General features: G+C 43.1%; 1 protein-coding gene across 1 annotated transcript in view; it reads left to right on the top strand.

Moving 5' to 3' along the window:
* Window positions 1-16,143, top strand: part of AK5 (adenylate kinase 5) — a 260,480-nt gene that overhangs the window by 208,261 nt on the left and 36,076 nt on the right. The window contains exon 11 of the mRNA XM_027536848.1: window positions 14,240-14,403. Within this exon, the coding sequence (XP_027392649.1) occupies window positions 14,240-14,403 (164 nt within the window). The remainder of the gene's footprint in view (window positions 1-14,239; window positions 14,404-16,143) is intronic.

The raw sequence follows: 16,143 nt of genomic DNA, 5'->3' as shown, positions 1-16,143 counted from the left end.
TCCCAAAGTTATGTTCAAGGCTACCTCCCTGAAGCTCCATAATTTAATAACTATACACTATACAGGTATTGGTAAATAAGGCACAGTCCTTCTTAGCAAAAACTGCTTCTTGGCCTTTTGGCTAAGATCACATGTAGCATGGGGGTTCCCTCACAGCTCGGTGGTAAAGAATCCACCTGCCAGTACTGGAGATGCAAGAGACACAGGTCCAATCCCTGGGTCAGGAAGATCTCCTGGAGTAGGAATTGGCTACGCGTTCCAGTTAATATCCAGAAGATGTTAAGAAGAAGTGGCAAGAAAACACAAAAGAACTATACAAAAAAGATCTTCACGACACAAATAATCATGATGGTGTGATCACTGACCTAGAGCCAGACATCCTGGAGTGTGAATTCAAGTGGGCCTTAGAAAGCATCACTATGAACAAAGTCAGTGGAGGTGATGGAATTCCAGTTGAGCTATTTCAAATCCTGAAAGATGATGCTGTGAAAGTGCTGCACTCAATATGCCAGCAAATTTGGAAAACTCAGCAGTGGCCACAGGACTGGAAAAGGTCAGTTTTTATTCCAATCCCAAAGAAAGGCAATGCCAAAGAATCCTCAAACTACTGCACAATTGCACTCATCTCACATGCTAGTAAAGTAATGCTCAAAATTCTCCATGCCAGGCTTCAACAGTATATGAACCATGAACTTCCAGATGTTTAGGCTGGATTTAGAAAAGGCAGAGGAACTAGAGATCAAACTGCCAACATCCACTGGATCATCGAAAAAGCAAGAGAATTCCAGAAAAACATCTACTTCTTCCTTATTGACTATGCCAAAGCCTTTGACTATGTGGACCACAACAAACTGGGAAATTCAAGAGATGGGAATACCAGACCACCTGACCTGCCTCTTGAGAAGTTTGAATGCAGGTCAGGAAGCAACAGTTAGAACTGACATGGAACAACAGACTGGTTCCAAATAGGAAAAGGAGTACATCAAGGCTGTATATTGTCACCCTGCTTATTTAACTTATATGCAGAGTCCATCATGAGAAACACTGGGCTGGAAGAAGCACAAGCTGGAATCCAGATTGCCGGGAGAAATATCAATAACCTCAGATATCCAGATGACACCACCCTTATAGCAGAAAGTGAAGAACTAAAGAGCGTCTTGATGAAAGTGAAAGAGGAGAATGAAAAAGTTGGCTTAAAGCTCAACATTCAGAAAACGAAGATCATGGCATCTGGTCCCATCACTTCATGGCAAATAGATGGGGAAACAGTGAGAGACTTTACTTTTCTGGGCTCCAAAATCACTGCAGATGGTGACTGCAGCCATGAATTTAAAAGATGCTTGCTCCTTGGAATAAAAGTTATGACCAACCTAGACAGCATGTTAAAAAGCAGAGGCATTACTTTGCCAACAAGGTTCTGTCTAGTCAGAGCTATGGTTTTTCCATGAGTCATGTATGGGTGTGAGAGTTGGACTATAAAGAAAGCTGAGTGCTGAAGAATTGATGCTTTTGAACTGTGGTGTTGGAGAGGACTCTTGAGAGTCCCTTAGACTGCAAGGAGATCCAACCAGTCCATCCTAAAAGAGATCAATCCTAAATATTCATTGGAAGGACTGATGCTGAAGCTGAAACTCCAATACTTTGGCCATCTGATGCTAAGAACTGACTCATTTGAAAAGACCCTGATGCTGGGAAAGATTGGAGGCGGGAGGAGAAGGGGATAACAAAGGATGAGATGGTTGGATGGCATCATCGACTCAATGGACATGAGTCTGAGTAAACTCCGGGAGTTGGTGATGGACTGGGAGGCCTGGCATCCTGCAGTCCATGGGGTCGCAAAGAGTCGTACACGACTGAGGGACTGAACTGAACTGAACTGACCCATTCCAGTACTCTTGCCTGAAAATGTCCATGGACAGAGGAGCCTGGAGGACTGAACTGAACTGAACTGACCCATTCCAGTACTCTTGCCTGAAAATGCCCATGAACGGAGGAGCCTGGAGGGCTACAGTCCATGAGGTCACAAAGAATCAGATATGACTGAGTGAATAAGCGCGTGCGCACACACACACACACACACACACACACACACACACACACACACACTCCTGTCAAGAAATTCCCAGGTCCAGGACTTATGGTTAAGACTGCACTTCCAGTGCAAAGTGGGAGTGGATTCGATCCTTCATTAGGGAACTAGGATCCCACATGCCATGCCCTCAACTCAGAAGATGAGAAAAAGATGCAGCAACTTCAAGTTTATTAGGCTTTCAGTTAAAAAAAAAAAGGGAAGAAGTTCCCAGTCCCGTGTGAAATTCTTTCACGTAGCCTTCGGCTGACTCTATCAGCAGGCAAACTTCATCCTATTTGGTGAATAACTTGAAGCAGCAATGTGTTTCAGAACTAATAGAGGTACTGTCTTTGAGGATAAAGTTCTATTTTTCTTAATTGTTTTTGGTCAGAGAGAGCCATTTCCCAGCAATGCTACTGAAACCCAGCATGATGACACAGCTCCCGCCAGATACAGGATGTTTAAGTGACTCATGGGCCACAATAGTTGAGGATCATTCCTAGGGCATAGTCATTTCATGATCTGATAGCAGAATGGCTTTTCTCTGAAAGAAATCATTCAGTTACAAAAACCGGAACCCAACCTTGAAGCCCATTTTCATTTAGAGAGAAGGAAATATTTCAAAAGGTAGAAATATAATAACTTTTTTTCTTAAAATCACTTCTTTCTCTGATAGATTTTTAAACAATTTTGAGGACCATCTAAAAATAAGACAGTTTGATTCGCAAAAGACATTTGAAACCTTCACAGGCTATAACTGTGGAGACTATCCATCTTTAAAGATGCTAAAATTGTACCACAGTATAAAAATGCTGTATCTAATCTTTGTAAAAAGCATGGAACGTTAGAGCTGGTAGTACTTCTAAGCATCACTAACATGAGCTGCCTTGTTTTACAGATAATACGCATGGTGCTTATTGAGTGCTTCACATGCCAGCTACTGGTCCAGGCAATTCATTTGCATTATCACATTTTGTCCTCACAGCCAATAGGCATTACCTGTTTTGTTACTGAAGAGGCTGAAGCTCAGAGAGGACAAGTGACTCCATTAAAGTATCTCACCAGATAAAGGTCTAGGGTGTGAACCTAGAACTCAAGTCCTTTGATCCAGAGTTCCTTTAGTGTGAAAAGGAATATAATTGTCACTGTCATGGGACCACAGGTCTCCTAGACTTCAATTCATCAACAATTGCCAGTGATGCTTCCCAAGGTTCCCTGGGGAGACCAACATAAATAAAGCAATTTCTGCTCTCTGTGAGCTTCTATCTGGCAAAGGAAAGGAGAGAACATGGGCAAATTATGTGTCTGGAAGTCATGGGAAAAGAGATTTTTAAGCTGTTTATCAGTGATGTTAAATGCTACTAAAGAGTCAAAGACAGTAAAATCTAGAAGAGGATCATTGAATAATATGACAATTATGCAATTACTGTTGAACTCTATTTTTTTTTATGTTTGTTTACTTAGGCCACATTAAGTCTTAGTTGTGGTGCTTGGGCTTTGATGCCCCTCAGCATGTTGGGATTTTAGTTCCCTGACCAGGGATCAAACCCGAGTCCCCTGTGTTGAAAGGCGGGTTCTTCACCACTGGACCAGCAGGGACATTCTTACTGTTGAATTTTAAAAGATCAATTTCAGAGAGTAATGAGAGAAGAAAGTAGCTTGCAAGAGGTTAGGGAGTCAATAAAAGAGGAGGAAATTGAATTGGGCAGTTTCAGTTTACTGAGAAAAAAAGAGGAAAGAATGTGGAGACAGCTAGAGCATACATACAGACAATGGTGGAAATATTTTTATTTGGATTGGGAAGAACTAAGTATGTTGTTCACAGAAGAGATAGTGCTAACAGAGTAGTAAATTTAACGTGGACAAGAAAGAGAAGATTGAGTTTTTGCAGCAGGCAGGAGGAGAGGATCCATTCATCATTAAGTTATTTACTATTTCAGCCATTATTAAAAAGTAGACACCTGAGACATCCCTGGTAGTCCAAAGGTTGTGACTCTGCACTCCCAATGCAGGGGGCCTGGGTTCAATCCCTGGTTGGGGACCTAGATCCCACATGATGCAACTGAGAGTCCAAGTGCCACCACTAAGACCCAGTGAAGCCTTGTAAATAAACACAGAAAAATAAAATTTACAAAGAAAAACAAGTAGATGACATTATAAATACGGTAGACATCTGTGTTTCAAGCACTATGCTGGGGCACTGTGGTAAGCAAAGTATACCCATGTCCTACAGAGTCTAATATGGAAGACAGACTTTAAGTAAACTATAAATAGATAGATGCTATATCCTATGAAAACACTATGACAGAAAACGCTGAAGTGCTATGAGAGCCAAAGCAGAAAAGTTAGCCTTCAGTTCAGTTCAGTTCAGTCACTCAGTCGTGTCTGACTCTTTGCGACCCCGTGAATTGCAGCACGCCAGGCCTCCCTGTCCATCACCAACTCCCGGAGTTCACCCAAACTAATGTCCATCGAGTCAGTGATGGCCATCCAGCCATCTCATCCTCTGTCATCCCCTTCTCCTCCTGCCCCTAATCCCTCCCAGCATCAGAGTCTTTTCCAATGAGTCAACTCTTCACATGAGGTGGCCAAAGTACTGGAGTTTCAGCTTTAGCATCATTCCTTCCAAAGAAATCCCAGGGCTGATCTCCTTCAGAATGGACTGGTTGGATCTCCTTGCAGTCCAAGGGACTCTCAAGAGTCTTCTCCAACACCACAGTTCAAAAACATCAATTCTTAAGCACTCAGCTTTCTTCACAGTCCAACTCTCACATCCATACATGACCACAGGAAAAACCATAGTCTTGACTAGACAGACCTTTGTTGGCAAAGTAATGTATCTGTTTTTTAATATGTTGTCTAGGTTGGTCATAACCCTCCTTCCAAGGAGTAAGCGTCTTTTAATTTCATGGCTGAAATCACCATCTGCAGTGATTTTGGAGCCCCCCAAAATAAAGTCTGACACTGTTTCCACTGTTTCCCCATCTATTTCCCATGAGGTGATGGAAGCGGATGCCATGATCTTCGTTTTCTGAATGTTGAGCTTTAAGCCAACTTTTTCACTCTCCACTTTCACTTTCATCAAGAGGCTTTTGAGTTCCTCTTCACTTTCTGCCATAAGGGTGGTGTCATCTGCATATCTGAGGTTACTGATATTTCTCTCAGCAATCTTGATTCCATCTTGTGCTTCTTCCAGCCCAGAGTTTCTCATGATGGACTCTGCATATAAGTTAAATAAGCAGGGTGACAATATACAGCCTTGATGTACTCCTTTTCCTATTTGGAACCAGTCTGTTGTTCCATGTCCAGTTCTAACTGTTGCTTCCTGACCTGCATACAAATTTCTCAAGAGGCAGGTCAGGTAGTCTGGTATTCCAATCTCTTTCAGAGTTTTCCACAGTTTATTGTGATCCACACAGTCAAAGGCTTTGGCATAGTCAATGAAGCAGAAATAGATGTTTTTCTGGAACTCTCTTGCTGTTTCGATGATCCAACGGATGTTGGCAATTTGATCTCTGGTTCCTCTGCCTTTTCTAAAACCAAGTTGAACATCAGGAAGTTCACGGTTCACATATTGCTGAAGCCTGGCTTGGAGAATTTTGAGCATTACTTTGCTAGCGTGTGAGATGAGTGCAATTGTGCAATAGTTTGAGCATTCTTTGGCATTGCCTTTCTTTGGGGTTGGAATGAAAACTGACCTTTTCCAGTCCTGTGGCCACCGCTGAGTTTTCCAAATTTGCTGGCATATTGAGTGCAGCACTTTCACAGCATCATCTTTCAGGATTTGGAATAGTTCAACTGGAATTCCATCACCTCCACTAGCTTTGTTCATAGTGATGCTTCCTAAGGCCCACTTGACTTCACATTCCAGGATGTCTGGCTCTAGGTGAGTGATCACACCATCGTGATTATCTTGGTCATGAAGATCTTTTTGTACAGTTCTCCTGTGTATTCTTGCCGCCTCTTCTTAATATCTTCTGCTTCTGTTAGGTCCATACCATTTCTGTCCTTTATCGAGCCCATCTTTGCATGAAATTCTCCCTTGGTATCTCTAATTTTCTTAAAGAGATCTCTAGTCTTTCCCATTCTGTTGTTTTCCTCTATTTCTTTGCATTGATTGCTGAGGAAGGCTTTCTTATCTCTTCTTGCTATTCTTTGGAACTCTGCATTTAGATGCTTATATCTTTCCTTTTCTCCTTTGCTTTTCGCTTCTCTTCTTTTCACAGCTATTTGTAAGGCCTCCCCAGACAGCCATTTTGCTTTTTTGCATTTATTTTCCATGGGGATGGTCTTGATCCCTGTCTCCTGCACAATGTCACGAACCTCAGTCCATAGTTCATCAGGCACTCTGTCTATCAGATCTAGTCCCTTAAATCTATTTCTCACTTCCACTGTATAATCATAAGGGATTTGATTTAGGTCATACCTGAATGGTCTAGTGGTTTCCCCTACTTTCTTCAATTTAAGTCTGAATTTGGCAATAAGGAGTTCATGATCTGAGCCACAGTCAGCTCCCGGTCTTGTTTTTGCTGACTCTATAGAGCTTATAACAGGCAAATTAGGCCTTGTAATACAGAATGAAGCAGGGCAAAGGCTAATAGAGTTTTGCCAAGAGAATGTGCTGGTCATAGCAAACACCCTCTTCCAACAACACAAGAGAAGACTCTACACATGGACATCACCAGATTGTCAACAATGAAATCAGATGTAACTCAGGAAGAGCTAAAAAGATGAGTGACCTCTTCTTGTTACTGTTGTTGTTGTTCAGTCGCTATGTCCAACTCCTTGCAACACCATGAACTGCAGTATGCCAGGCCTCCCTGTCCCTCTCTATCTCCTAGAGTTTGCCCAACTTCATGTCCTTTGAGTCAGTGATTTTATCCAACCATCTCATCCTCTGCTACCCTTTTCTCCTCTTGCCTTCAATCTTCCCCAGCATCAGGGTCTTTTCCAGTGAGTCAGCTCTTTGCATCAAGTGGCCAGAGTATTGGAGCCTCGGCTTCATCATCAGTCCTTCCAGTGAATGTTCAGTTTTTATTTCCTTCAGGATTGACTGGGTTGATCTCCTTGCTATCCTACATTTACCAGGATACAATAAAATCTCAACCAGGGACACCATTGCCTGCTTTACACCATTACTATTCAAAAGATTGTTAAGTATAACAGAAACTACATCCATGTGTTTGTTTGTATTTGGGATTCAGCTAATTATTATCCTGTTCAGCGAATTACAAATAGCTGAGAAAAGAAAAGAAGCTAAAGGCAAAATAGAAAAGGAAAGACATACCCATTTGAATGCAGAGTTCCAAAGAATAGCAAGAAGAGATAAGAAAGCCTTCCTCAGTGATCAATGCAAAGAAATAGAGGAAAACAATAGAATGGGAAAGACTAGAGATCTCTTCAAGAAAATTAGAGATACCAAGGGTGCATTTAATGCAAAGATGGGCTCAATAAAGCACAGAAATGGTAGGGACCTAAGAGAAGCAGAAGATATTAAGAAGAGGTAGCAAGAATACACAGAACTATACAAAAAAGATCTTCATGACCCAGATAACCATGACAGTGTGATCACCCACCTAGAGCTGGACATCCTGGAGTGCGAAGTCAAGAGGGCCAGCTGAGCTGCTTCAAGTCCTAAAAGATGATGCTGTGAAAGTGCCACACTCAGTATGCCAGCAAATATAGAAAACTCAGCAGTGGCCACAGGACTGGAAAAAGTCAGTTTTCATTCCAATCCCAAAGAAGGACAATGCCAAAAAATGTTCAAACTCTCACACAATTGCACTCATCTCACACGCTAGCAATGAGACTTCCCTGATGGCTCAGATGGTAAAGCGTCTGTCTACAATGTGGGAGACCTGGGTTCGATCCCTGGATTGGGAAGATCCCCTGGAGAAGGAAATGGCAATCCACTCCAGGACTATTGCCTGGAAAATCCCATGAATAGAGGAGCCTGGTAGGATACAGTCCATGGGGTCGAAAAGAGTCGGACAGGACTGAGCAACTTCACTTTCACTTTTCACACGCTAGCAAAGTAATGCTCAAAATTCTCCAAGCCAGGCTTCAACAGTAGGTGAACTGTGAAAATTCCAGGTGTTCAAGCTGGATTTAGAAAAGGCAGAGGAACCAGAGATCAAATTGCCAACATCCATTGGATCATCGAAAAAGCAAGAAAATTCCAGAAAAACGTCTACTTCTGCTTTATTGACTATGCCAAAGTCTTTGACTGTGTAGATCACAAAAAATTGTGGAAAATTCTTCAAGAGATGGGAATACCAGACCACCATACCTGCACCTGAGAAATCTGTATGCAGATCAGGAAGCAACAGTTAGAACTGGACATGGAACAACAGACTGGTTCCAAACTGGGAAAGGAGTACATCAAGGCTGTATATTGTCACCCTGCTTTTTTAACTTATATGCAGAGTACATCATGAGAAACGCCAGGTTGGATGAAGCAATTGAAACAGTGAGAGACTTTATTTTCTTGGGCTCCAAAATCACTGCAGATGGTGACTGCAGCCATGAAATTAAAAGACGTTTGTTCCTTGGAAGAAAAGCTATGACCAACCTAGACAGCATGTTAAAAAGCAGAGACATTGCTTTGCTGACAAAGGTCCATCTAGTCAAGGCTATGGTCTTTCCAATAGTCATGTATGGTTGTAAGAGTTGGACTATAAAGAAAGCTGAGTGCCGAAAAATTGATGCTTTTGAACTGTGGTGTTGGAGAGGACTCTTGAGAGTCCCTTGGACTGCAAGGAGATCCAACCAATCAATCTTAAAGTAAATCAATCCTGAATATTCATTGAAAGGCCTGATGCTGAAGCTGAAGCTCCAATACTTTGGCCACCTGATGCGAGGAACTGACTCATTGGAAAAGACCCTGATGCTGGGAAAGATTAAAGGCAGGAAGAGAAGGGGACAACAGAGGATGAGATGGTTGGATGGCATCACCGACTCAATGAACATGAGTTTGAGTAAGCTCCGGGAGTTGGTCACAGACAGGGAGGCCTGGTGTGCTGCAGTCCGTGGGGTTGCAAAGAGTTGGACACAACTGACTGACTGTATTGAAGTGAACTAATGATCAACCTGACATCATCATTTACTTTCTTCCTGAGCACAGAATGGGCTCTAACACACCAGCTTTGCCATTTCATTCTTTTCATCCTAAAGCCACGCACCCTGCAAAGTCGCTTAGGAGACAGGTCTTCTCCTGCGGGGAGCCCCACTAATGAATCCAGGAGGTGTCCCCTGAGAGTATTGCCGCTGAAGATAGAAAGCACCTGGAGAAGGTGGCTGAGGTAGACATGCTGACATGACGCAGCTTGTTTCAGTTCTACAGAACACCAGGTACCAGGAGAAGGCAGGAAAGCGAGGCCAGCCGCAGCTCCCGGGTCTCCTGCAGGCACTCCCCTTCTCTCAGTGCAGCGTGGTGGTGGTGTTGTGTTAGTCAGTCATGTCAACCCTTTGTGATCCCACGGACTGTAGCCTGCCAGGCTCTTCTGTCCATGGGATTTTCCAGGCAAGAATGCTGGAGTGGGTTGCCATTTCCTCCTCCAGGGGATCTTCCGGACCCAGAGATCAAACCCACAGCTCCTGTGTCTCCTGTATTGGCAGGCAAGTTCTTTATCCACTGAGCCATTGGGGAAGGGGAAGGGATACACTGAGCTGTGAAGTGGAGGTTCACAGCATTTGCGCTTCTCACAATATAGCACCTTTGGCCTCACATGGAAAAAATTTTGAATTACATTGGTGGTTGAGAATAAAAATGTTTCACCTTTTCTTTTTTTAAAAGTGTTGAAAGACACTTTTAATATGGAACCTCTACCCCAGGCTGCCTTTGTGAATCACACCATGCAGTATTGTGCATCCGTTTGTTCAGGGATTAAGCCTGAATAATGATACAGGAAAAATCAGTGGGATGACAATAAATGTGACAGCTGCCCATCTCCCGTCAGTCATCTCATCAGGAGAGAATGCAGCCCACTTGTTCAGATATGTGAAAATCACTTCAGAAGAGTTTTCCTCATGTAACAAATTATCCTGGAAGGATATCAAGGCTCCACCATTTTTTATCTCAGTGTCATAAGTGAAGGCCTCAAAGAAATGTCAGTGACAGCCTATGAAAATTTCTACATCTCCAGCAGTTTTGGTGCCTTCACGGCAGTAATAAAAATCACTTTGTTCCCTGGTTTGGAGCCGCGGGAAAAATCAAACCATTGTGGAGATTACTTAAAATTCCACTGTGCCTGCTCCATTTGCCCAAAGAATGTTAAGAATTTGCAGCTGTTGCTCCCACGAAAGGTTTCTAACTGGAGCAGTGGCTGCTGTTTCACACACAGCTGTGGTTAATTTGAGCTGAAGATATTTTAATTGCCTTTGTGTCAAGATTTATTAAATAACATTTGAGAGGAACAAAAATTATAATAGTCAAATTAGGAGAATGCTGAAAGAAAAAAATAATTGAAATGCAGCATTTTTGCCCTGTAAGCCAAGGCTGAAAATATCTTTTTCCACATGACTGGCTTCCAGCCATCCTCAAGAAAGAGTCTCTAGGTAAATCCAGCCACAGAAGCCCCCGTGGCTGCTGCCAGAGCCTGGCCTTTTGTTTCCCTCCCTCCTTATCTGGAAGTACTTCTGCCAAGAGTGGCCCTCCCTTGTTCCCACTCTCCATCTCTGTTATCTCAGGAGACAGGAGTCATGGTGCTGGGAGCAAACGTAGCATCAGCTGGCAATCAGCCTCTCCTGCTAAGTGGTCTGCATTATTTTTTCGAGCCTCTGTAATTGCTGTTTTCCTAGTACATCTTGGCCACCATGACAATACAGCGAGCGCTCCGAACCCTTCCCATTTGGTCAAGAGCAGCTCTACAAATGAGCAGAAGTCAAAGCGTGGACGTTTCCTGGATTCGCTGCCAAGGCAAAAGAGAGGGAGTGAGAGGCCCTTCCACAGATGAAGGGCCACAAGTACTGCCCCTCAAGAGGTTTGTTGCCAGTTGTTCCGAGAAAGGAGTTTTAAATATGAAGAGAGGCCAGACAGGAAAATTACAGAACAAGTTGTAAGCGCTGACTACCACGCTAAAACCTCAATAATGTTTTATATTTCGGCATTACATATTTCCTTTTAACCAGGAAATCCTCCAAGCATTAAGAAGCACCTACCATGGCCAGGAACTGTGTAGATGCTGTGGGGCAGAAGGTCTAGTGGAAGATCTAGACCACGGGTAAGACAGGCCAAGGGCTCCCAAGTGGGGGTCACATCACTCACCCCAGGAGAGGTGAGGTGGACAGGCTGATTCCTGCTGGAAAGGGGAAACACTGGATCCAGACCCATGGGATGAAGAGAATCTTGATAGAGTAGAAACTGGAAGCCATCCAGGCTGAGGACGGGAAGAGCAAAAACCACATCGGAAAACTATATCTTGATGCCTATGGTTCCACTGATACAATTCTCTCCAAATGACAAAATTATATACAGATTTAGTAGTTGCCAGAGGTTAAGGATGGAGGGGTTGTGTGTGTAGAGAGAAGTGGGTGTGGCTATAAAAGGCCAGCCTAAGGGACTCTGGCACTGATGGGAACGCTCTACTTCTGTATTACATCAGTGTTAATATTCTGGTAGTGATATTGTGATGTGATGTGATGTAGTTGTGGGAAATGTCACCACTAGGGAAAACAGTAAAGGATTCATGGGATCTCTCTATATTATTCTTAGAAATGTGAATCTGCAATTATCTCACAATTAGAAAAGTGTTTTTTTTTTTAAGTACGTCTTGATGAAAGGACAGTCTGTGGTTGGACAGGACAATGTTGGGTGAGGATAAGAAATGTAGAAAAAAGTTGGAGAGGCTGAATGGAACTAGCTCCTAGAAGCTACAAATGCCACTCTAAGCAGTTGGAGAAAGGGAAGCCACAGAATGCTCTGCAGCTGGGAAGTGACATGCTTTTCAGGCAAATGATCCTGCTCATGGGTCTGCTGGACCCCAAAGTCTCATCCTTTGCCCCACACAGAGGCAGGATGCCTGCTGTACACTAAAAGCAAGAGGGCCTGAAATGTGGCAGGTAAACCTAGGCGCAGCAGCCAAACGAGGAGGGAACAGCTCTGAGAGCCAGAGCTCAGGCTTCAAGTCCTAGACTTGCTGTTTACTTACCCATGCCACCTAAGGCAGTTAACTTCTTTGTGACTCTACTTCCCCATCTGTAAAATGGGAATAATACTGATGTCTGCCTCTCTTAAGATTATTTGAAATTAATACACGTAAAGCCTTTAGAACAGTGACCAGTACAGTAAGCACTTGGCAAAAGTTAGCTATTAATATTTTTTAAGGTGTAACATCTTGCAACTTAGCAACTAGTTGAACTTGGTGGGGGAGAATCAGGATGTAATGTTCATCAAAGGAATATGGGAGATCCTGAGTATTAGTAGCTAGAAAACAATAGAAAAATTCATGCTGAGGGACATTCTGTAAAATAACTATTTATAATCTTCCAAAGTGTCAATGAAATACAGAGGAACTGGCCCATATGGAAGAAGACCAGAAAGACATGACAACTAAAGGCAGCACGTGATTCTAAACTTGATCCATTGGCTTCAGAAGACATTATTGAGATGATTGGAACAATTCCATTGACATGTGAATAAGGTCCAAAGATATAGTTATGTCAGAGGATGTGTTTGGCTCCTTGTCTGGAGGAAATGACACTAAAGTGTTCTGTAACAATGAGGCATCAGGTTGGGAGCTGATTCTCAAATGTTTCAGAAAGTTCTTTGTACTCATAACCCGTCTGTAACTTTATGATTATTTAAAAATGAAAACAATTTTTTTCTTTTTAAATCTTGTTTTAATTTCTAGTTGAAGGATAATTACAATATTGTGTTGGTTTCTGCCATACATCAACATGGATCAGCCATAGGTATACATAAGTCCTCTCCCTCTTGAACCTCCTTCCCATCTTCCTCCCCATCCCACCCTTCCACATTGTCACAAAGCCCCTGTTTGAGTTCCCTGAGTCATACAACCAGTTCTCACTGGCTATCTACTTTACGTACGTATGTTAGTGTATATGTTTCCACGCTACTCTCTCCATTCATTCCACCCTCTCCTTTTCAGCACCCGTGTCCATAGTCTGTTCTCTACGTCTCTGTCTCCATTGCTGCCCTGCGAATAGGTTCTTCAGCACCATCTTTCTAGATTCCATGTATATGCATTAATATACGACATTGGTGAAAACAATTTTTTATTGAAGTAAAGTTGATATACAACGTTGTGCTAGTGTCAAGTGAACGGCACAGTGATTCCGTTTTCATATATATTTATCTATTCTTTTTCAGATTCTTTTCCCTTATAGGTTATTATAAAACATTGAGTAGAGGTCCCGTGCTATACAGTAGGTCCCTGTCGGGTATCTATTTTATATATACTAGCGTGTGTATGTTTATCCCAAACTCCTAATTTATCCCTCTTACCTTGCCTCTTTGTTTTTATGGTTTTCAAATTTAACCATAAATTTGAAAACAACTGATTTTAAAAGTAATGACTGATAACCACAAATTAAAGACTGTGGCTTGTTTAGGGGCAACACCCTAATTCCCAAAGTTAGTCACAGTGGGTCTTAATTGTTTCTGTGACAGGATTTATCCAAACTGCTGTACTCTTCATTTGATGTAGCAAAATGCTATTAATCTAAATATTTGTGAATAAAGTACTGTCTCTAGATTAAATTAAAATTGCTTGCATTATTTTCTGAATTACAAAAACAAAAAGTAACGGCCAGCCTTTGTTGAGCGGTCACCATATATCAGGCACCGTGATCCCTGCTTTGCGCATGAGCAGATTCAGGGCCCCAGGAAACTTATCTGCTGAGCGTGCCCACCAAATTGGGACTGTGGATCCTCCCCTGTGCCCTCTGCACTCCTCCCCACTAGACCACCTGTAGTGACTGCTGTTGTTTGTCTGTAACACCCTCTGCCCTCCATGGACACAATCTTTGAGGGTAAGGTCAGTGTCCTGTTCACTACTGTATCCATGGCTCCCGACATGCCCCCAGGAGATCAGCAGGGCTCAGTCCACACTGGTGGATCAAGCACTGAAGCCTGCTCACTGTGTGACTACAGCCCCGAACAGGGCACCAGATTCGGGATGGATGTCTGATCCATGACTTCTTTTCTAGGTGGCCCAGGCTCTGGCAAAGGCACACAATGTGGAAAGCTGGCGGAAAAATATGGATTTACACATCTCTCGACTGATGAGCTCCTGCAGAATGAGCTGTCATCGGAATCTGGAAGAAGCAAGTTGATCAGAGACATCATGGAACGTGGAGAGCTGGTGCCCTCAGTAAGCAACAGCTGCCTTCTCTGGCCGGGGAGAGATCTGGAAGTGTTGCCATTAATCTAGCTTCAGAAACAAAGAAACGCAAAAAGGATAATGCTGTATTTTGTTTCTTTTAACAATCCAGAAGCAGGCAGGAAGTCCACAGCAAAGGCCCATCTGCCGGACCAAGTTACCCAGGCCCTGGTTCCATCTGTCTTGTTGCTCTGCCAGTGCCTTGAATGTAACCTATTTCATACTTTTTCCTAAAATTGGTCCCGGCTTTAGAGTTAAAAGCTTCAAAGCAGAAATGATCTTGGTGCAGCAGAACCTAGATCTAGAATTACTTGTTGTTGTTCAGTTGCTAAGCCGTGTCCAACTCTTTTTGACCCCGTGGACTGCAGCATGCCAGGCTTCCCTGCCCTTCACCATCTTCTGGAGCTTGCTCAAGCTCAAGTCCATTGAGTTGATGATGCCATCCAACCATCTCATCCTCTGTTGCCTGCTTTTCCTCCTCCCCTCAATCTTTCCCAGCATCAAGGTCTTTTCCAATTAGTTGGCTCTTCCAATAAGGTGGCCAAAATATTGTAGCTTCAACTTCAGCATCAGTCCTTCCAATGAATATTCAGGATTGATTTCCTTTAGGATTGACTGATTTGATCTCTTTGCAGTCCAAAGGACTTTAGAACCTTCTGAAAAACAGAAAATAATGTCTTGGTCTCATTCTGAGAGGTATAATGGTATTAACACGAAATTTGTTATCTTCCTTGGGTAGCTGAAGAATATCCCTTTTATTTATCTTTTTTTTGTTTTCAAGTCACTATCCATATCTGAGAGGCTGGATGCCATGGGTTTCATAAAACATTCATCCCTTCCAGACTAACTCACACTAGGCTCTGTAGTCAGGGCATGGGCAGTGCAGCCCCTATTAGCTAAGAGAGATTCTCACTTCCTCTTTAACCAGCTACAGTCTCTTTCCCACCTGGAGGCCGGGATGGTTCTCAAAAAGGAAACAGACCACTGCAGTGGTCTCTTTTCTTTCTTTTTCTTTTTTTCTTAAGTTTTGGAGATGTATTTATTACTCTGTTTATTTATATTGGCTACACTGGGTCTTCGTTGCTTTTCGAGGACTTTCTCTAGCTTCAGCGAGTAGGGGCTGCTCTTTGTTGCAGTGCTTGGGTTTCTCATCGAGGTGGCTTCTCTTGTCATGGAGCACAGCCTCTAGGCATGCGAGCTTCAATAGTTGCCGCATGTGGCCTCAGTAGTGGTGGCTCAAAGTCCCTAGAGCGCACAGGCTTCAATAATTATGGCGCACAGGCTTAGTTGCTCCAAGGCAAGTGGAATCTTCCTGGACCAGGGATGGAACCTATGTTACCTGCATTGGCTGGCGGATTCCTATCCATTCTACCACCAAGGAAGTCCTGTAGTTGCCTCTTAACAAACCTCCTTCTGCCCACTCTTTTTCCCCTACAGTTTACTCTTTTCACAGCAGCCGGAGTGATTTCTTAAAAACATTTATCCCCCTTCCCAGAACCTTCCAACAGCTCCTCACCACATTTTGAAGGAAATCCAGAGACTTTCCCATGGCTCTGGACTCCAGCTTGCTCTCCAATGCTCTTTTCCATGACTCTCACATTTCCTCTCACCCAACCCACACCCTCATTCTTCCTCCCACAGGCCAGACTGCTCCTGCCTCTGGGCCCTTGCATTGTCAATTTCCTCAGCCTGAGTGAAATTCTTTCATATATGCATATAGCTTGCTCCTTT

Source organism: Bos indicus x Bos taurus, chromosome 3 (assembly GCF_003369695.1).
Source record: "Bos indicus x Bos taurus breed Angus x Brahman F1 hybrid chromosome 3, Bos_hybrid_MaternalHap_v2.0, whole genome shotgun sequence".
NCBI lineage: Eukaryota > Metazoa > Chordata > Mammalia > Artiodactyla > Bovidae > Bos > Bos indicus x Bos taurus.
Note: the sequence above shows the minus strand (reverse complement) of the source record. Positions and strands in the feature narration are given on the sequence as shown.